This window comes from Bacillus rossius, chromosome 7 (assembly GCF_032445375.1).
Source record: "Bacillus rossius redtenbacheri isolate Brsri chromosome 7, Brsri_v3, whole genome shotgun sequence".
Lineage (NCBI taxonomy): Eukaryota > Metazoa > Arthropoda > Insecta > Phasmatodea > Bacillidae > Bacillus > Bacillus rossius.
This window is the reverse complement of record NC_086335.1, coordinates 31,089,303-31,112,134: the sequence shown is the minus strand read 5'-3', so window position 1 is coordinate 31,112,134 and position 22,832 is coordinate 31,089,303. Positions and strand designations below refer to the sequence as shown.

The 22,832-nt window shown below is 39.6% G+C and overlaps 1 protein-coding gene across 1 annotated transcript; it reads right to left on the bottom strand.

Annotated features, from left to right (window-relative positions):
• Window positions 1-1,070: 1,070 nt before the first annotated feature.
• Window positions 1,071-19,171, bottom strand: LOC134534431 (invertebrate-type lysozyme 3-like). The gene is made up of 4 exons (XM_063372897.1): window positions 19,078-19,171; window positions 4,546-4,734; window positions 2,451-2,524; window positions 1,071-1,267 (listed from the first exon to the last, which is right to left on the bottom strand). The coding sequence occupies exons 1-4, from the start codon at window positions 19,148-19,150 to the stop codon at window positions 1,097-1,099; spliced, it is 507 nt and encodes a 168-aa protein (XP_063228967.1). The 5' UTR covers window positions 19,151-19,171; the 3' UTR covers window positions 1,071-1,096.
• Window positions 19,172-22,832: the final 3,661 nt, after the last annotated feature.

Here is a 22,832-nt window from a genome sequence, read left to right as displayed (position 1 = left end):
TGCAATTTTAATGTTCTCAAGAAGTAGAAATTTTTGGTTTTTATGACCATCATTAAAGTGTGCAAAATAGTATTCCACGATAGTTTCGCTATCATAAAGTTTCATTTGGCACACCAACATGCTTGGTACGACCCCTGATGTTCATAAAAATCACTATAAATGAGTTAATGGCACCAGATGTTATTCAGCCATATGGAAAAAATCAATGAAAAAGTGAGCTCTGTGCATGCACGTAATTTTGACAACAGAATGGCAGCAGATAGGACACCAAAATCGATTGCTTAAAAATAAGGGCCTGGCTGTGTCCTATTGTCTACTCGGAATTAGGGTATAGGTATAGCATATGTAACACCTAAACCCTTATATTTGTGTCTCGGAATACAGACCTTATAGAGTTTCATTTTTCACCATATCATGTTATATTAGCACGTGTATTAAAAATATCTCAGGCTAGCATTCACAATGAAAAAAAAAAAAATTAAAAATAATTAAAAGATGAGGTTGCTATTTGTGCAGTCCTTCAGTGAGAACAAAGCTTAATTTGGTCAAGTTTGAAAAATACAATCTTAGAATGGCTACACTTGTGGCTGAAAAAAAAAAATTGTTTTTGTACTACTTTTTAAAATGATTTAAGACAGAAGAATAAAGCAAGGGTTTAGAAATTACCAAAAAAAGACATTGAAGAATTCACAATATCCAAGATTTTTCCCCAACCTACACTGAACCAAAGAAGTGGCATTACTATTATTTTAACTGATATTTCACATTGTTCCTTTACATTATTGTAATTTGTACAAACCATCCTTCACTACATTTAATTGTTTACTCTTAAAACAAAAATCAACTTTGTATTACATTATAACCATATATTTGTAATAAACAAAAAAAATTAGCACTTTAACCCCTATGTAATTTCTAGGCACTTTTAAAACTTTGCATTTGTAATTTATGGGGTTTTAATTTATGAATTTTCAGTGATGGTTATTTTGTGAATATTGGCAAAATATATTAATGGCCATGGATTACTATCATATTTTTTGGAAGTGCATGGTTCACACAAAACAAATGAATTTTGTAACAATATTTTATTTATAATTTACAACGTAAAGGAAGGGTCATAAGTGATGAACTGTCGTACATTGTCCATGCACTGCTTGAACACGCGGTAGTAACCTGTGTGCTCTATCCTTAAGTAACACTGTGTTCCTCCGAGGTAATGGATGCGGGCGACATCGTCACAGTCGAACCGGCCATCTTGATTGCAGTCCTGTGGAGCACAAGCGAGGAACATGGAGCAAGTCATAGTCATGTGCAATAAGACCACTACATAGTGAATTTATTTATGACAAAAACCTCCTATAACAAACTGTTTGCTAAGTCCTAGTCAAAAAAAAAGGTACTTTTACTTCTAACAACCAATTTTCTTCTCTCTCAGATGTAAACTCCTTCATAACAAAAGGACAAAAATATTAATTACTATTTTATCAATTCTGTTGAATGAAGAAAATACTGTTGTAAATATTTAACAAAATTCAATAGTAACCAAGTATATTAATTTTTTAATATTTACAAAAAATGCATAGCAAAAATAGAACACTACAAAATTATGCCACAAATATTAAAAATTGCTGGTAAAGTAGTGGAAAGATGAACAAGAAAAATATAAGATCATCATTTGAACTCATTTCTTTAAGAAAATTATATTTCACAGCACACACTGTGGTAACTGACTGACATAATTCAATGGCAGTTGAGAGGTTTGCATATATCTAATATGGATAGATTACTTCTACAGATTCTTTTTATTTCAAAACTCGGTTCATATATCAAATGCACTTCAATTTATGTGACAGTCACTCTCAAAAGTTCACATGTTGGGTTCAGGAATAGTGGAAAATCTAAAACACTTAACATACAATGTTCAATTTTTTTGTAAAGAACTGTATGAAAAACACACAAAAATTAATTCCTTCAGTTTTTTTTATAGGTTGGCATTATCTAGTGGGGGTGAAATAGAGGCCCAGCCATTATTCACTGTACCTATGTAGAAGTCTTGACTGGGTGTATTGGGTATTAAAATACTAAAAAAAGTGACACAAATAAATTTGCAAAAAAAAAAAAAAAAAAAAAAAACCTGTTTCAAAAATTGATAGGCCTATCAAGGATTGGATCCAGCCAGAGACAGCCTTAACATGAGATGTTAGTTTGAAAAGCTAAGGGCTATTTATAGTGTAGAAACCCAGTACAAGAAAGTTAGTAGTCTTATTAGTCACTATGAATCATGTTAGTAAAATCCTCTTAAGAAAAATCCTACTGAAGAATATTACTGCATAGTAAGTTAAAAAACAATTAAGCACTGGGCCTGTAAACACATACATTTATACCCTTTTTAATAATATTTCCCTGTGACAATCTAAATCTCTTAGTTCCTTGAAAATAATTATCCTTACCTGTGCATAGCGACCAATGTAGTTTTTAACTGTTGTAGCAGCACATGTTGGGTCTTGAACACACTTCTCATAATCTGCAAAAAAAAAAAAAAAAACTTAATGAAGCTGGACTACCACGTAAGTTAATGTTACAGTCTGAATTGAGCATGTGAGTTTTGTGAACAAATTAAAGTGATTTCAGACATTTTTAAGAATTAAGTTACCAAGCTCAATCTTCATCAAAGTTATCAGTCAGTACCTGGGACGCCTGTGGCTGGCAAGCCAGTTTACTGTCAGTGGCGTAGCTAAGGTGACTGGCGCCCCTGGCCGAATTTTAAAATGGCGCCCCCTCTTGGATTAAAAGAGAGGGGGGAGGGTTCAGTAACCGCGAAACCGTCGCGGCGGCGCCCCCTCCTGCTCCGGCGCCTCTGGCGGGGGCCATCCCTGCCACCCGCCTGCTACGCCACTACTTACTGTTCCCGTGCTTGCACACAACATTTTGTATCTGTGCTGACTGGCATGATGTGAAATAATGTGCACATGTGTGCTTTTCAATGTTCACACTTTCCCTCATGGCAACCGTTATCTATGCCTCGTGGACATAATGGCAAAGGAAGTCATTGAGGTGAAAATTGGAGAATGCATCATGATTCCAAGCAAGAATTGAGACTACTGCAAAATTTTTCCCTCATTTAATAAACAGAATTGTTGACAAACATGCAAACAAATTAAAATCATTCTACTAATTCTAGTTAAATAATGAAGGAAAAAAGTTGCAATGTAAGTTTCTTGTGTTATTTATTATTACATAATGCAAAGTAGTTAATAGGAGAAAAGAAACTAAGCATAAACATGTTACTAGAGCTAGTTAACCATGGTGACATTGCGCAGAGGACGAGTTTTGAGCGGCCGAATAGTTCCAACTTCCCTTCTTTCCTTAATGATTCAGACAGTTATTAACTGCCTCCTCTCAGAGAGTTTGCTAACAGCTTCTCCCATGTAGGCTCAGCTGACTTAGTCCTCTTGGATGGCCAAACAAATAAGCATTTGGAAGGAAAATTTATCCGATCGTTAAGCTGGAAGGAGAGAGTCCTTGAAGGTTTTGGTGCAACATGATGGCAATTGGCCACGTGGCATTTCGTTGAGCGCCGAGAGAAGGCCAGTAAATCATAGCTGCAGCAGTAGTCGGGTAGAGGAAGAGTGGAAGTGAGAGAAGAGCAAAGGCCTCATTTTGGTAGTCTCAAAGTGCAAACTTTAGATAAGGATGATTGATATCATCGGAGACTACTGCTCGACCTACCCTTCTAGAAGGCCTACTGGTTGCATACTACCCAGGTACCAAGTATGAAGTAGTGCCAAGTCATCAGTTTGTGTATAATATTATTGTATTGGGGAATCAGAGTTTGAGACAGAAGGAACCTTTAAAAAGAGGGATCCCTGGAGTGACAGTAGCAGCTGCTGGTAAGAAGAGACTTCATTTTGTGTGAGCTGGTGATTTAAAAGTGGATCAAGAAAGAACCTGTTGGTGAGGGGTTTCCTGGTGGGAGTCTTAGATGTCAAGTGGCCTGGTGATGTCACTTAATAATTAAGATGGAGACCATATGTGACTACAGGTTTGAGACTTGCACTTGACGAACTGGTGACTTTAATTTTTGATTCAGAAAGAAGCTCTGCGAGTTGTGGACTTTAATTAATGATTCAGAAAGAAGCTCTGCGAAATTCGGCCTTGAAATTTTATCTCGCCCAAAGAAATTTCACTCGTGTCTCGTGTCCGGGGATGTCAAGGTTGGGTCTATAGTGGCCGCAGAGCAGAGCAGGGCAGGGCTGAGTGGCTCAGACTGTTCGCTTGATCAGACAACACTGCGAGGCAGTGTGCCGCTAACTGTATTGTCATCACAGCTTTTGCGGGCCTCGTGGTCCGTGTGCCGGAGCCGAGCATCGAACCAAGGGGCCCGCGAAGAGTTCCAGGCCGCGGAGTGGCTCCCACCTCGAAATAGAGTTTATGTGTGGACGTGAAAAGGATGATAGGCTACTGGGTTACTTCCAAGTGCTTGTTTGGCGGGATCGCGGGAGGGACAAGGCGATGAACGGGGACAGCGGAGGAAGGACCACGCACCTGAGCCGCCGCGCCGACGCGCTGCGCCCACGGTGGGGGACCCGGCCTGCAGCCAGTAGTCGCGCGCTATCAGCAGCGGGCCGCACAGCCCCCGCACGCAGCCCACCGTCAGGTTGCAGTTGGACGTCGCCTCGCAGATGCACCCCAGGCACAGCTCCGTGTCCGTGAAGCTGAGGCTCGGCCTGGTCGCTGCAACACACGCCGAACCAAACTATTGCAACCAGGGGCGCAACAACTACATTTCCAAAGGGGGGGGGGGAATATACCTTTTTATGAAGAATCATCGATCCTCCTATTGAAGCGGGGGATCCGAAGGTCCTCCCCCGGGAAAATTTGTATTTCAAGGTGGAAAATGGTGCTATTTAAGCAGTTTTATTATCTAAAAATTGATTACACAGCACTTCTTTTGCCCCCGTTTTCCCCCACTTCAAGGTTTCAAAGGGCGGGGGGGGGGGGGAGGGGGCAAAATACCCTTGCTCCCCCCCCCCCCCTGTTGTGGCGCTCTTGATTGCAACAACGTGTAAACAGTCTCAGCACGGTTCAACATGAAAATTAAAAAGCCCGTCGCCCCCGTCCAATCCATCCGTCCGTCCGTCAAGCAAACGTCCAGAAAAAATTTTTTTTTTTTCCATCTCCGTACGTCCGTCAAAAGTTTTTGGCAAACCCGAACCGGACGAATTCAACCGTTCGTCACTGGTCAGTGGTAGAGTCCTGTTTGCGCATTTGAGGTGTTTTTTGGAGCTAACCACTTGAAATAAAGTCACTTTGTGTGTATTTCATTACATGGGCATTTGTGTAAGTTAATATCGCGAATTTAGGAGCCAAAGATTTGGTTCTAGAACACAAACGAACACCACCTTCCGTCTCAAAAAAAAAAAAAAAATCTCATGAAAAATCCCTAATTTTTATGTCACGGCTATCAAGAAACGAAAATACAAATTAGATGATATTTGATCATAAAAACGTATAAATGTATTAAGGAGATCTAGATACAGAAACCAAATAATTCTGAAAATACCCTAGATTCTGATATCATTCGGGACAGAACTAAATTTCCTTGGTTTCATGCTGTGCAGTAGCGGATCCAGAGGGGGGCGGGGAGGGGCTAAGGGGCTCAAGCCCCCTCCAAAAGCCTCTGGGTCCACTAAGGTTTTAGTGTTTGCCTTGATAAAGCCTAGCCTCAGCTGGGTCAAGCCCCTCCCAAACCAAAATCCTGGATCCGCCACTGATGCTGTGTGGTTGGTAGTGCGGGAATCATTAGTGACCGGTTTCAGAGAGAGAGAGAGAGAGAGAGAGAGAGAGAGAGAGAGAGAGTGACCTGGGAGTGTAGTAATCACTGCTGACGAGTGTGCTCGTCGCTCCGGCTCGCGAGCCGCGCAAGGCCGCCGCGCCCGGGCTTAGTCACGCGCGGGCAAGAGGTGTCGCCACCCGACGCCCGACCCAGGTCACCCTCGCCCCGCCGTGATCCGGATCTCCCCGGCCGCCGAGACAGCGCAAGCGAGCTGCGGTCCCCGCGCGACGCAGGAGGGGACAGAACCACCTTGCCCGCCCGCTGTTTGCTTTCTAATTCTTTCCTTCTGTTGGCGGCAGTGGCGGATCCTGAATGGTGGTTGGAAGGAGGGTATAGCGGCATATCTCCCCTTCCTGACAATGCATAATTTTCAAATTTTCTCCTAATTACTTAATATAGTTTACCGAACTTACTTAAGTATTATTTAACTGAACATTGAACCACAAATATAATGTACTATATATTTAAATAATAAATGTACTAAAATTGTAGCAGAAAAATTAATTCGGCCCTCCCCATACCATCATTCTGGATCCGCGTTGGTTGGTGGGAGTGATACATTTTTTTTTGTATTTGGAGGGGGCTATATCCCCCCCCCCCCAAAAAAAATTAATTATCCTCTCCCTGCGACAGCTCTCAAAAGCAGTAACAGTAAAACCAATTTATTCAACTGTCACCTGCAAAGCATCGCATAGCGCGGTTGAAATAAGAGTTGCAGAAGGATACGCAGATCACTGGTACTACTTTTGATAACTGTAAAATTTGAGACGAGTTACATGACTTGAACTGCATTCATAAAGTGGCATGATAGTGAAACTATATATATATATATATATATATATATATACACACACATATATATGTCACTCATATATAGTTCAGCTGAAGCTGTGATATATTATTTTTACGTTCTTTCAATGATTCGTGCAATGGGGAAGTTTGATTTGAATCATCAGTTTGAACACACGCCATTGCTTGTTTCCACTGTATGTCATAGCATCAAACCCAAAGACTGGACAAAGAAAGATGAATGTACTAACACAAAGAAACCAGTCAAAATCAGCCGAGCGCAGAAAATTCCGTAGAAAAAAAAAAGTCATATGTATAAAAATCCACCGACACAAACAAAAAAAAAACTCTATAAAAAGTCCAAAATGAAATCCAATTATTAATTTTCAAATGATTTTGGATCCGGCGTCGGGGACCGCTAACCAAACAACTATTCCAAATCTTTAGGCAAGTGTCCAATCCAACATGCTAACTAAACCCGTCTTTAATAATGTGTGTATTGACTCAGGAATAATTAGATAAATAGACACAACCGTCATGTGACGTCTGCTTCACGCGTCTGCCCTCGTTGGGGTCGCTCACTAGGTGACGTCACTCCCCCTTCACCCCAGCTCGCTCAGCCACGCCCACTGCGTCTGCAACACCGTCTCGGCCCCCCCCCCCCCCCGACAGCTGAGCACTTACTGAGATAAACTACTACCACCACTAAACTATACGTATTTTTGCATTTTCTTGGCTTCTGGATGTAGGTCGTGTCAGGTAATTGTCTCGCGACGTTTCGGCAGTCATTGCAGCTGCCATCATCAGGTAGATTTAGTCTACTAAGACTTAGTCTACTAAGTATACCGGTTAATGGCAGCTGCAATGACTGCCGAAACGTCTCAAGACAATTAACTGACACGGCCCTACACCCAGAAGCCAATAAAATGCAGAAAATGGCCGTGAAAGCATGCGATCTTTATTATACGAAAATGTGTTAATATATAACTATTATATTCTATTTATAGTTAGAGGTACGGAAATTTCGCGCATTCATTTGGTCGTAAGCTAGAATGCAAATCTGTATACTCTTGAACTGTGTTCATGATTGGACCGCAGTTATTTGGACACGCCCCTCTAAGATCACGAGCCAACGATGCCCGACTAGGATAGAGAGTAAGAGAATCAGATAGTGTCAACTAACAAGAACAACGTAAAAGCGAATGTTGGGAGAGCGAATATAAGGCTTTGGATTTGAGCCTGACGCCTAAAGAATTCACGAAATTTCCGGGTCTCTGATTATAATGTAAAGCTAAATAGATATGACCATATTTGGGATTACAGACTTTGGGTTTGTCTTGTTTGAATTGACACACACTTAAAGATTTGGTATTATTGTTTTGTTACCTACTGATTCTGTTTTAATTTCTCTAGTTTTAACTACCTATTTTGTTTACTTAGCGGTCCTCCGACGCCTTTAAAGATCAACAATTGTTTGAAAATTATTAAACAAATTTAAATTCTTGCTTTTTAATTTTTGTTTTGTAATTTTTAAAAATTGTTTAGTTTAAGTTTTATTTCAAGCCTTTTAAACTATAGTATCAAAAGTTATAATCCTTTCAACTTAGACACGCCATGATCGACATTTTATCCCAACCTTTGTGCAAACAGTTACCTACTAAGCGCTCAAAAAAAAAAACATCCTTTGTAATTTTTACACAGTAAATATTGAATTTTTTATAGATATATTTTATCAAACGTGATTTTTTGTTGTAGTTTATAATTATTTTTTTGCGATAATTTGAATTATTTGTTGTCTTGGTCTTGGTGTAAGTATTTTTACTATTAAAAATATTTATAGTCCTATAGTAATATCTCTAAGCATTTCATTGTAATTGCATAACATCTTAGTAGGCATTATACGAAATTAGTTAAGACATTAAATGCTGGATGCATTAAGTTAAAATAAAAAATCGAAGTATTGTCGCTGTATGGAATATGAGAACAAATGAAATCGATATATATATTTTTTAAATATTGGCGAACATATGGGACGTTATGTAGGCTGTATTAACTTCTTAAAATGTTCCAGGAGTTTATAGAAGTTTTCAAAACATTTCCAGAAGAAAAATATACTTCGAAATCTACCTACGCCTGCAGGCTTTGCCGAAATGATTTTTTTATTGTGTGTGTCTGTACTGAAACATAGAGATTAGACTTTCTAGCTCCATGCTAACAAACGCAAAATTGTATAAAAGAGCTGAGGATTTTCAAACGAATGAACAGATTTTCATTAAACATAGCTAATAGCCTTGAAATAAAATAACCAGATTTAAATCGGTATATTCGTTTGGGACCTTTGATGTCACAGATAGATACACAGAAATACGGGCTTAAAACTAATAACACCACTCTTTTTGAGCCGGGGGTTAAAAACAGTAGGCTTACAAAGACAAGAAAAAAGTAGCTACTGTTTGTTCTGTCTCGGGAACATAGGCGTGCCCAGACATTTCCATTAGGGGGGGCCCTGCTAAATTTTTAAATCATAAGCTGAATTTAGAATGTTAAATAGCTTAAATACATTCACTCATTGCCGTGTTTATATTTTTGTGCAGTATCAACGAGATATGTTAACTAGTTAATATTTAAATCCGTATAATTTTAACAATCTTGAAAATGTTTTTTTTTTTTCCATAGATAATGTTTAAAGGGTAGGTACTACTTACACATTTTTTCCGTCTCGAATTTTCCAATAGCTTGGTCCAGATCTACCTTGGAAAGAACTTCTTTTTAGTGAATGCAAACACAGCAATTCAGACAACAGAACTTTAACAAACCTCTTTTTTTTTTTTGCTTGGCCATTTTAAGGGACCTCGTGTTTTAAATAAACTAAGGCGGCTGTATTTCCAGAACGATAAAATGTTTAAAAATATTGCTAATTAGCACGCTGCAACACTGAAACACAGTTTGAGTGTCACAGTGCCAGGAATATACGAATATTAACGAACGCATTAGAGAAAATGCCGATCTGAGTGATTACATTAGGGGGGCCATGGCCCACCTGGCCCCCCCCTGTAGGCACGCCTATGCTCGGGAACTCTACTGTGTTCATCTGCGCTGTCGTCGTTGTGTTGTCAGAATACCTGTTTAATTTCATCGCTGAGTTAGCATGTGCGTTGTTGACCAGTGTCATCGTTGGGGTTCCTCTGTCTGTCGCAGTGTGTTGTCCAAAGTTGTGGTTTGTCTGTAACGACTGTCAGCCCAGTGCTTTGGTCTGTGCTGACACATTGTTTTTGATTGATCCCTTCCATACGGAATTCTCATTTTGGCTGGTTTTATTTTGTGATCGTTCATTCATCTTTCCCTTGTCCGTTCTTCGAGTTTTTGTTATCACAAACCAGCAGCGGCGGATGTCCAAAATAACGATATTAAATTTTCTTTCTGTCCGCACGAAATAAGCCGGTGGGTTCTAAGTAGGCCTACATCAAACATTCGGTGGGTCGTCGCGTGATTTGGACCGAGAGGCGAACCTCGGTCGCTCGTCCGGCGACGCGGAGGACGGTGAAAGCGGGTGTCGTGTTACGTGTCCGTTACGTGCGCGACCTTGGGGGGGGGCCCGACGGCGCGTGGGCCGAGGCCGCCATTTCGCGCCATCGCGGGCGGAGGAGTCACCCTGCTCCGTATACAGAGTGTGCGTCACGGGAGCCACAGTTCCTGCACCGCGCCACGTCACACTTGCCGCGCGTCTCTCTCATGGGCCTCGCGTCTGCAGGGGATTATCCTCAATTATTTTGCTTCTACTACAGCCAGGGCCGGTGCAAGGTAAATTGGCGCCCTAGGCGATAAACCTTAATGCCCCCCCCCCCCTCCTCACCGGCCGGACACCCCCCAAAAAATTTGCCTTGCCTCAAAATACATCACGTAAGCCTAAGATTTTGTCAACAATCAAATGTAAGCAGACTTGTGGTTTTTTTTTACTTTTTTACTTATTACAAATCATAAAAAGGTCACCGTGGTCTTTAAATAATTACTTATATCAATATAAACATTCCAAACTTTTACAAAAATCCATTTTCATCTAGTTTCAATAATCGTTAAACATATTATATCAGCTGTTATGTGTCGTGCTGCGCCGGCCCTGACTACAGCACGTATTAAAGAAAATAATGCCCTAGTTTAAAAGTATCAACTACAAGCGTTGTAAAGTGTTGGTTCAAGGTCACGATTAAAGAGTAGGTAACTCAAAACAGTTTTGGATAAGTGCATGCGAGAGTACCTAGTGCTTTGTTTTATTCCTTCTCCCTTTCAGCGCCACTTACGCAAAAATGGCGACTCCTGAGCATCAAGCGATTTGTGTTCTGCAATTTCAGTTCAACTTGCGTTTCGTTTAAAGTTCAATTGTGACAACCCCCTTTCCCCCCTACAATGTGGCAAAATCATCCGCCGATGGCGTAGGCACATTGAGATGGCAGAGCTCTTTTTTCGCTGGCCTCCACGTTCACCCGACATAATGTCATGCGATTTTTTTTTCCTTTGGGGCTTTATAAAAGATCGTTTCTACGTTCCACTACTTCCCGATGATTTTTTTCCCGAGTTGAGACACAGAATTGAAGAGGCTATTTCCTCCATTACTCCGGATTTGTTAACCAACGTGTGGGAAGAATTAGACTTTAGGTTGGATGTGTGCTGTATAACTTAAGGTGTAGATATTGAACATTTGTAAACAAAAAATAAGATTAGTTTACCTTCAATTTGATGTATGATTTGTTGTAAATAGTCTTGATTAAATTGTTGTAATATACCATGGAAACTTGGACATTCTTTTATGGACACTGCATTTCGTGTTCTTTCACATTATTTTAAATAAATTTATAACAAAACCACATTTTATTGTTTATAAAAGACTTTTTCTACCGAAAAAGTCATTATTTGATGGTTTTATGAACGTTAAGGCAAATTTGACTTAAATCCTAGCATGTTCTGAAAGCATGAAACCATGTGGTACCTATACAGTTTGGAATTGTATGTAGCCTTCGTCTTAAAACTGTTTATTATTAGTAAATCATTCTTAAATCAATAAAAATGGTTTTTGGTAAACCTAATTTTTATATACTTTATGAGTAGTACACTAAAAATAAAAGGTTTCATGATGAAGGCTACACACGAGAGGTTAATCCATAACTGTGTACCACATGATTTCGTGCTTTCAGTACATGCTTGGAATTACATAAAAATTTACCGTTAAGTTCACAAAAACCATAAATAAGGAATTTGTTATTAAAAGGAACTTTTAAAAACAATTAAAATGTGGTTATTTCATAATTTTTTGATAAATAATGTACAAAAGTACGATATATTATAAGCAAAATAGTTTAGGATACTCCTCCTTAAGGCGCGGTCTGACACGACGAGCTATAGGTTTCTTCTAACGTGTACCTTAGTGACTTACAGACAGCCTTATTTATATAGCCTGTGTCATTTAACTTGTCACAAACCTGACAGTTCTCCAAAGAATTGCCACTGACCTATGTAGCCTTTTGCCACAATAGTGTTTGTAAACAACATTTAAGTGATTTTCAGTGTTCACAATGAAACACCATATGGTGTTTTGTAAGTGATATCTGGTAAATGGGTACCACTGGTACTAATTTTGAGTTTATAAAATTTGAGACGAGTTAAACAAGACATACTATAAGACAGCTTTCCTTATCCCTCTTCGGTCAACCCTACTTACTAGTATTCACTGCCTCACTTGCAATGCAGAAAATGGACATGCACCTGACTAGAGTATGTATGTGTATATATATATATATATATATATATATATATATATAGAGAGAGAGAGAGAGAGAGCGCTGAGCGGGGTAGCAACGAATCGAGAAAGATGCAGAGAGAAAGAAATCACAGTATTTTGTGGATGGACCATTCTGTTCTTGTTGCGACTGGTCTCTATGTGAAAAAGCATGGAGCTGATACGCTAAAAAAGCCTTTATATTAGGATGACATTCACCGAGCGGTTTGCTCTGCTGTGAAGCGTAGGTACTAATACCGTCAGCTGGAAACTTGATGGTGATACGTACAGCGAAACTGCGTCTATAAATTTGATGAATTTAAACAAATCTTAGAAAGTTCAGTTGTGGATATAACATACAGCAGAAATAAATAAAAAAAAAAAAATTGAAGTAATTGAATTAAGTTAAGCACAAATAAAAATAAATTACTTCCAATTATAATGTTTCATTTTGACAATATCTAAAGGTTTAACTATGCTCCAATTAAAATTCAAAGCATGCAAAAAAAAAAAAAAGAATTTTACCCCCGGTTAATGAATAGGCCTATCATTTTTTATTGAAATTTTAGTCAATCAGTATTTATCGTGTTACATATTCTATATTTACGTAAGCTGTAGAATATTAATGGCAATTGTTTTACTAGTGTAATATTTTAAATTTCACTTATTGCAATTGGCAGCACAAATTGCACAATATTTCATCTATTGCAAACAGTTCATTCTTTAAGCGGTCCTTACTGTAGAGTCTGCTGTGCAGCAGCAATGAATTGAGCAGGATCAAAGAGAGGAAAAATTTGTGACCGCCAGCATGAGAAAATGATTCTACACAATAACGCATGTTCTCTGTGAGGCGCTTAGCAAAGATCATTTATCTGTGGAAGTGAAAAAAATGTCATTTCGGTTTGGGTTTGCTAATGAACGGTATACCTTGACATGGTTGACAGTGGTTTTTACATAACTCAATCACACAGTGACTAGCAAGAGTCAACAGCGCGGTGTTCACGACGATTTCTTCAGCAGAACGCAAACAGTTTGCTTTGAGGAGGCCGTTGGCAGCATTATGTCAACAATGTCGTAGGACCACTGTATTATGAAAACTTTCTTCTGTTCCGCACGCCAGGATCTTTGACCAAGGAGTCAAGATGCATGCAAAGAAAAGGGTCATTGGTTTTATCGTGAGCCACTGAGTAGGCATATAAATTATTTACTGCTCAATATTAGTTATCTTAAGCCCTCCAGTTGTGAAATAAAATTATGACTTAAGTAGGAGAGACAGAAGCTTAAAGACAGCAACACGCATTCTACCGTCTTCAGGCCATATAAAAATTTTTTAAAAACATTTTATGCAAGACTTTCCTCTGTTACGGTAAGAAAACACATGAATATGTATTTGACCTTAAAAAAAACTATAAATAATAGTAGTTTTTCTAAGAATTGTATTGACTTCTCAACCCCCGATGATTTCACAGAGAATACTATTTCTTACAGCCAGCCATTGGGAGATTCAAAAATTCCATTATACTATCTAATATGCCTTGTCGGGGTCAAATGTGCAATAAAAAATTCCGTAGCAACAAATATGGCGTCTTTTAGTTGCTACCGCTTACCCGTAATGCTTACTCATTTACATCCGTATGAAATTTGAGTAATATACAGAATATCTGGAAAGCCAACAAGTATATCTGAAGGAACCTTTGTACAACTGTGATAAAAATTATCAACAGAATGCTAGGTGTACTGCACGAAATAATCATGACAAAATTCTTCAGTTAACAAACCATTTATAATTAGGCTCTATGACAACTTAGCCATCTGTTTCATTGAACTAAGTTGAAGTGATGATCTATGGGGCAGTGTTCGATAATGCGTAAAGAAAAAAAATTAGGTTGTATGGGAACCCTAAAAATAGACATATCATATCGCATAATGGAACATTGAATAGAGCCCTTCCATCAAAGATGAACAGGATTTAAGTTGAAATATGATGGGGAACAGTGTAGAATTAACGGTTTCCTTAATATTGGCAAACATGTACTTAAAAGAATGTATTAGCTAATAAAAATTTAGTTCGAGGATGGTTGATAATACATATCAGCACAAAATTTCATAGTTTAAAAGGTGACACTGTGCAAGTTCCAACACAACATCCTGCCAAAGCGCTAATCCCTCCTAGGGTTTGTAAGGGATAGTTTCGTGTGTAAGACGAGTGTTGAAGTTAAAGGTCCAATGATGGCATCGATTAATAGTTTAGATTTTCAATTTGTACTAAAATACCGTTATGTGCCCACAAATAAAGCTCTCGCTGTCGGCTCGTGCACACAGACGGAGGAACGATTCAACGCGCGTGCTGTGTGTCACGTGTTTGGACGCCGCAGCGTCTACAGGCAAGTGCTCGCTCGTATGCAAACCAGCGTAATTCCATACCGCGCGTTGCTGGTCGGGAACGCCTTGCCTGTCCCTGGCCTGAATCACCCGTGTCGCGACAGGCTCGAGAGCAGTTTAGCGATGTCGGCGACACACGCATTTCAGGTGGGTGTCGAAGCAACGACAGCCTTTTTGCCGCCGCTACCACGGTGTGACTCCCTGGATATTCGTACCTAGCTTTTAATTACATGGTCCATTGACATTACAACCATCGTCAACCCAAACGTTTACATATATAACATCAATACATCTGTATCATTTCTTATGGACACGAAGAGGTCCAAAGTAGCTTGGCTTCTGGGCTGTAGCCTCGTCCTTGGCGAATAATTCACCGGTAATCATGGTGAATTATTCGCAAAGTACGCGGCTACAACCCAGAAGCCAAGCTACTTCAGACAATGGCTGTGAAAGCCTACGAACAATATTAACGAATAGGTCCAGTTCGTTAATAGGCAAAACAGGACCACAGATGTAAAATTTTTAAATAGAAAAAAAAATTCCATCAGTTTAAAGTTATTAAAAAAGAGTAGTATTTCATAACATTGCTGGATGCGTTTAATATAAAATATTAGTAACATTTTGAGTGCCTGAAATATGCAAAATAAATTTATGTATACTTTTGCAATATGCAGGAACACAGAGTGGTTTCCATATAAAATCTATTGAAATCTTCAGAATTTTCTAAAATGTTCCAGAATTTTCTAGAATATCCCAGAAGCTTAAAATAAATATTACTTTAAACTCTACCAGCGCATATAGGTGGAGCTGAAACGGATTTGTCTTATTTAAACATCTTAGGTCTCGGTGTACGGTATTTGGTAAACAACGAGTTGATGCTGTTCTGTAAAAATATGCTCCTCCAGGAAGTATTTTTGCAGCTGAGGAAAGTGGTTGGATCACTGCTAAAGTGTTCTTGAAATGGTTGGAATTGTTTGTTGAGAGAACTCGTCTCACTAAGGAAGAACCAGTTCTCCTTATTCTTGACGGGCACAGCAGCCACAAGGATCGCGATGTTATCATGTTTACTAAATTTACTAAGAAAGTTCACCTTCACGTGATAAGCCTTCCACAACACACTACATATAAGTTGCAACCATAAGATCGGGTGGATATGCGGCATTTCAAAGGAACATTCAATCAAACTTCTAGTGTACGGATGAGCAAGTATATTGCTCAGACAGATTTTAATGGTCTGGTTAACACTGCCTACACTTCAATCTGTAGAATGAATTTGGCACAGTCAACTTTTGCATGTACGGAACTTTGGCCTTTGAACCGAGGCGTGTTCTCGAATTTGGATTTCATTCCTTCTGAGCACTTTCGAGAGCCAAAGACTACTGATGATGAGCCTAATCCAGTAACATCAGAGGATCAATGCCAGACTGCAATACCGATGCCCTCTTCAAATTTGAATGTTTTCAACTGCATAGTTTCCAAATCGGGAACTTGCATTACCTCTTCCTCCAGCTGAGCTCACTGAACTGCCACCTGGACCTCCCATCGCTCTCTCCTGACAGTCGGCCAGAACAGAGAAGTTCATCGTCTCTCACACCGACCATTATGATTGGACCGCAACGTATTCTGCAGCTCTCACTCCAACTGATCTCACCGAACCCCAACCGGGACCTTCATCATCAGCTCCAGATTCAATCTCACATAATCATTTGTCTTGCTACCTTGTTCTTCGTCTTCTTCAGAAACTGTTGATCTCAACCAAATAAGTAGTTGAAAATATGCCTCCTTCCAACAAACCTTCAGAGGTGCATACTTACACACTAAAATACTTGCACTTTTGCGTACTTGAATATTTGCATACATAAATATATAATGATCTGCGACCTCGGCCAAAGATGTTTATGTTTCCTATTACCTATTAATATAATGAGCAATAAGTAGGGACATGCATATTTCGCGAAAAGATTCAGAGACTAGCAGAAAGTTAAAACACTTTAGTAGCATCGTCTGGGTCTCGTGATCGGGTGAGTTTCTTTCAGGTCAATATCGATTGTTAACAACACCAGTCACAGCGAGTCATTGCGGAAGCAAACACTTCCTGAGTGGCTAGGCCAAATAAGGCAACTACTTCTCTCGTAGACGTCCGTCAATCACAAGGAAGAAACCGCTGGTGTGAGCGTTCAGATTTATTCGCGAAAAAAGCCTGCCCCTAGCAATACGTTTGGCTTGGGGACCCGGTGCACGCCGAGAAGACTGCGCGCCGGTTCAGAGAGGCGACGCCGCGCCAGCAGCACCAGCGAGAGTCGCACCTATCGCCCCTGGCCAGTCCCTCCACGGACCGGGGACCAGAGCCGTCGGCGCGGCGCAGGTCGGGACCGCTTCCCTCTGCGACGGCGACCTCCACGAGATCCCCCCTCCTCCCCGCGGGCAAGCGCAGGAGTCGTCCCGGCCCGCCGCGGATACAGCGTGGGTCCGAACCTCAGGCGCAGGTTCGCCACGACTTCAATAAGTAGGAAACATCTGCTCGAATTACGGTCTCAAAAGTGCTTCTCCCGAGCCCGGCGCACGCCCTTAAAATTGGGGCTTATCAACAGTTTGATCGTAAATAACCGACAAAGTATTTGAGATGAAACACTGAACCTCTATATTGTGTTTCACTTAATGAAGATCTTCAAACACCGCCGTAGAAAAAAAAATATTTTATATAAATAATTGGGGGTAGTAACACGTTACACAAAATACGTGAAAATGTTCTACTTTCACAAAATGCGCGATAGTAAACAAAATTCTGACGCTCAGTATTTTATCTTAAATACTTACAATATATTTATATATATATTTTACAATAAAAATGTTGTTCAGCACCAACTTCAAAGGGAAGAACTTGAGACCGTAAGTCGTACAGATGGTTTCAACTTACTTCTTCGTGACGAACCTGCAGCCTAAGTTTGTCAGTGAAATTCAGTCTCACTCTGTATTAGTTTTATACGAGCACAGTCGAGGGCGTGTGCAAGAAGAGCGGTGGTGAGTCAGCACGGGAAAAGAGGATATCTTACAAGACACAAAAAACCCATAATTTCCACCAAATACCCTTGAAAAGAATCTGAAAGAAAACAGCGGGATAAGTGGTTCTATCCCCTCCCCCTTATTTTTTTATTTTCACAGAATGAAATTTTGCGTACGCTCCTACCTACAGTCTACAGATAAAATAAAATACAGCAGGTAGTTTGGCCAACACGCGCGTTAGAGAGAAATGTAGGTGATTTTCAGGGCACAGAACTATTTGAAACACGTGTATTAGAGTGTGCACATGCGACATGCATACGAGTGCGGAAGTACGCAAGTGTTCAAGTGTCAGCAGGTGTGCTATGTACAATGCAAGCACTGCTACTGCTGCTGCCACCTGTGTTTCCGGCGAGTAACACGCGACTCCTGCTTCAGCGTCGCACTTAGACGTTACCCTCCGAGCAACACGGTCACCGTCACACTCTGGTGATGGCGTCCTCGCCTCTGTCTACACCCCGAGATTGGCTGCAAGGAAGATCGACCGCGATAACGACGTGGACGTGTTACGTTTTGGGACTCGAGGTCGGTCCTCGCGTGCTGCCGCAGAAACGCGATGGTTTCTCTTGGCGTCTGGAGGAGCACGCGACTCTCTCCAGACCAGTCAGGGACGCCGACACACTCAACTGACTCATTCCCCACGCGCACACGGCTCTCACTGCAAATGTCATTTGTAAATGGAACAGAAATATTCACGTAAAATAGCAGATATTTTTTTAATGTGTACATTTACATGAAAAAAACCGAATCACTACAAAATACTTTTCGCACTAATACTGGGTTTGAACATCCTACCCGGAAATATATGCATTGTGTTGTACGTACCTACTGGTACTTCTAATAGCTAAAGTTTTCTTGAAAACCGTTTCAAGAAAAGCTTTCCAGTATTCACTGCACACGTAATAATCACGATACAACAAAATAACGCCACAACCGTTGAATATATTCGATTTGGCGAATAATTTAAAATTTTTATTGATGTTGCATTCATGCAAGACGATCGATTATTAAAAAAAAACAATTGGACTTTATTTTTTTTACTATGCTTATTAATGTGCGCAGTTAATTCTGGAAAGCCAATTAGGGGAACGGTTCACAAATAACTTTATACATATTTGAGGTACTGGGACGACACAAAGCATAAATGGCCGGGTAATAATCCGAACCCAGTATTACTGCGAACACTGTTTTGTAGTGCTACAGATGAATGCACTACGGTGCCGGGGGCCGGGGTACTCACGGCGGATGACGGCGGCGCACAGCGCCAGCAGCGCCAGCAGCGCGAGCAGAGGCGCCAGGCCGGCGGCAGACATGGTCCAGGCTCGCAGCTCCGCGCGGACTGCCCGCGCCGCCGCGGCCCGCTCCTGTTATAGAGGGCGCCTGCGGGGGGAGAGGGGGAGCAGGACCCAGCCGTCAGCTGCGGGGCGCCGGGCTGCCCCGGCCGTGATGCAACACAGGACCTCACCGATCCTCGGCGCGGGCCGGACTTCCGCCTCGCTCGCTCCCGATCGCATTCCGCCAACACCCCTTCTTCTGCAGTGGCTGCAGTCCGTCTCGCTCTTGGATCGCCCGTGGCTACAAGCCGTCTCACTCTTAGATAGCTCGTGGCTACAGTCCGTCTCGCTCTTGGATCGCCCGTGGCTACAGTCCGTCTCGCTCTTGGATCGCCCGTGGCTACAAGCCGTCTCACTCTTAGATAGCTCGTGGCTACACTCCGTCTCGCTCTTGGATCGCCCATGGCTACAGTCCGTCTCGCTCTTGGATCGCCCGTGGCTACAGTCCGTCTCGCTCTTAGATCACACATGGCTACACTCCATCTCGCTCTTAGATCGCACGTGGCTGCTGTCCGTCTTGCTCTTAGATAGCTCGTGGCTACACTCCGCCTCGTTCTTAGATCGTACGTGGCTGCTGTCCGTCTCGTTCTTAGATCGTACGTAGCTGCAGTCCGTCTCGCTCTTAAATCGCACTACTGTTCACACTGCCCGGCTTATAAACATACAAGTTATTCAAGTTTTACTTCTTTAGGTGCTTCATGAAAACTATGAGGGAATTTTTTTTGCGATGCGCGTAAAATACAAAGATTTCATAGGATTAAAAAAGGTTTACATACAAAAAAAAAGACAACATTAAATCTTTCGTGATTGATACTGAATACCATTCCGTCATTATAAAAAAAATATTAACTGTGGAAATTAGGAATAGAAATGGTTTTTATAACTTTTTCAAGAGAATTTTTGTACGTGAGGTTTATGTACCCGAATGTATAATTTATTCGCTTTATAGATTATAAATTTCTAGATAATAACCCGCGACTTCGCTCGCGCATTTTCTAAGTATTACTCAAATAATACTATTGAAAGAAAGTGATTAATTCCAAATATTTTTACAGAATAAATATACAAAACAAATTTGTCAGAGGCATTAAATATTTATTTCATAACATAACTTATTAAGAATGGTAATTTTTGAATTTAAATTTAGTATAGATAAACTATCTGTTTTTAAAACTGTTTCAGAGTTTTCGAATTTATATTTTACCTTTATGGAATCACACTTATCTATTTTTCATTTCATAAGGAAGAAAATTAAACAAAAAAATTTAAATTTAAAAACACTAAATTATTTTAACAAAATTTATGTCATTGTTTACACTGAAACTTACATTTTTTATGGTTACAGATATTATTAGAATTATTAAATAACTAGCTGCAGTACCCGACTTTGCCCGGGCTGAACACCGGGTGATATATTGTCCGCGAGTTACAGCAAAATGGATAGCGATATGTCCAGTGTGGTGGACATTAAAAAAGTGACACATAATTACTGTTTGTGTATCTGTGACCTATGGTTTTCTGTTTACCCATGGCGATCGGTTGAAAGGTTTAGAAGTTGATGCGCTACAGCGCCATCTAGCGGCGAGTTACAAAAAAATGGTTAGTATAAAAATCTTCTCCATGATAAAAACACTTCGATGTGCCAACTTTCACGGCGATCGGTCAAACGGTGTAAGAGTTTATCGACGTCATACATGCCAACATCCAATTATATATATTCTATTTCGAAATTTTGGTGCTTTCACTCTTGCGGAAAGTGGATGTTCAGGACCTCGAATGGTTTGGAACACTCCATCTCGAAAGAATAGATATTTGAAATTCCTGAAATTGTCGACATTTTGGGGCTTTGTTCCCAGAGGGGGGCGGGGGGTTCGAGGACCCTGAATGGCTCGAAAACACTTAAAATCGAAAGAGATAGATTTTTAAAAATTTTTAAACTTTCGAAATTTTGGGGCTTTAATCACCTGGGGGGGGGGGTGATGTTGAGGACCCCAAATGGCTCGGAAACACTCCAAATCGAAAGAGATATAAAGGAATATAAGAATGTAGGCATTAACTGTACTCCTATCTACCATAATAACAATATTGACAAATAGAAAGCTTATTACCTACCTATTAATAATTATCTAAATAAATTAATAAATAACTGTATGTTTAAGAATTTACGTACATACATAATATTAAACTTCAAACTATACACACCAAAAAAAAAACTAAGGTTGTTTGTGAAACTATTTTTTATTTGTCATAGTGTTTAAAACATTTGTAGGATTTGTTTATATGTAAAACTGTGGTGGCAATATTCCGTTTATCCAAAGGAGTATAGAAATTAATAGAGATATCACTCCCTGTACACACCACCAATCTTTTAATTAAGTAAAAAAAAAAAACATAGTCCAAAAAGAAACAAAAAGTATAAATAACAACTAATTTGACAAAAAAATTTATACAACTGGAATGACAATGTTAACATCCGCCTGAAATTTAATAGAAGTAGGTAGGTAAGAATATATATATAAAGAAAATAAATGAAATTAAAACATACATAAATAAAATTATCTCACACTCAACCAAACATAATGTTTAATATGAAATAAAGGAAGATGGCAATTACACGTAACTATTCTAATTAATAAAAAAAATCAACCTACCTGAAATAGTAAAATTCAAATTTTTCAACAATATATTACATAATTGATAAATATTTCTGGTCTTCGGTCTCAGCAGCCCTAAGACTCTTGACGCTCAGCAGATAAATTATAAACACTAAACCAAACTCCTTGCAAATAAGTAGGTACTGTAAAAAAAATAACAATATTCACAAATATAATGAATAAATTTCGAAGAAATTTATAAGTTTAAGAATTTATGTACCTACATAATATTAAACTTGAAACTATCAACACAATAAAAACCGAAGAATGTTAGTGAAACTAATTTTATTTATTTGTCATAATAACTAAAATACGTATGTTTCCAAAATGAAACAAAGTATAAATAATGACCAATTTGACAAAAAAAAAATTGTACTCGAATGACATTGAAAACATACACGTGAAATTTAAAAGAATTATGAGTGCCCTAGGTAGGGAGGAAAAAAAAATATAGAATAAATTAAATAAAAAAAAATGGGTGCGTGTACTAAGGTACGCGCATGAGAAGTTATACTTCTTTGGCATCATTAAAAAATTGTTTTTAATTGCATGCAAAAATATTGCGTGGAGTCCCTCCGCGTGGAAGAAGTGAAACTTCGTAATGTGGAAATGAAAATAGGAATGGGTAGAAATTGATTTTTAGTGAAATCATATTGTATCAAATCAAACTAAAAAAATAAAGGAAATAAATTTGTAACGATTCATAGATTGATCTTCAGAGAGAGCGAGACACCTATTGAATGTCTGTAAAACTAACTTTTTTATGAGAGCAGATTTTCATGAAATAAATCATGAAACCATTCAACGATAAAAGCTGTTTATTTAAGTAAGCGGACGGGTTCGCCCCAAGGAGAAAATTGACGCGGCGAGACCTCGTGGACATAGAGAAATCACACACACTCACTACTTATGTGTCTATGAAACATTATTTTTTTCTGCAATTTAAATTGTAATATACAAAAACGGTATTGAAAATTGAAACAAATATGGCGACACTACAAACTGTC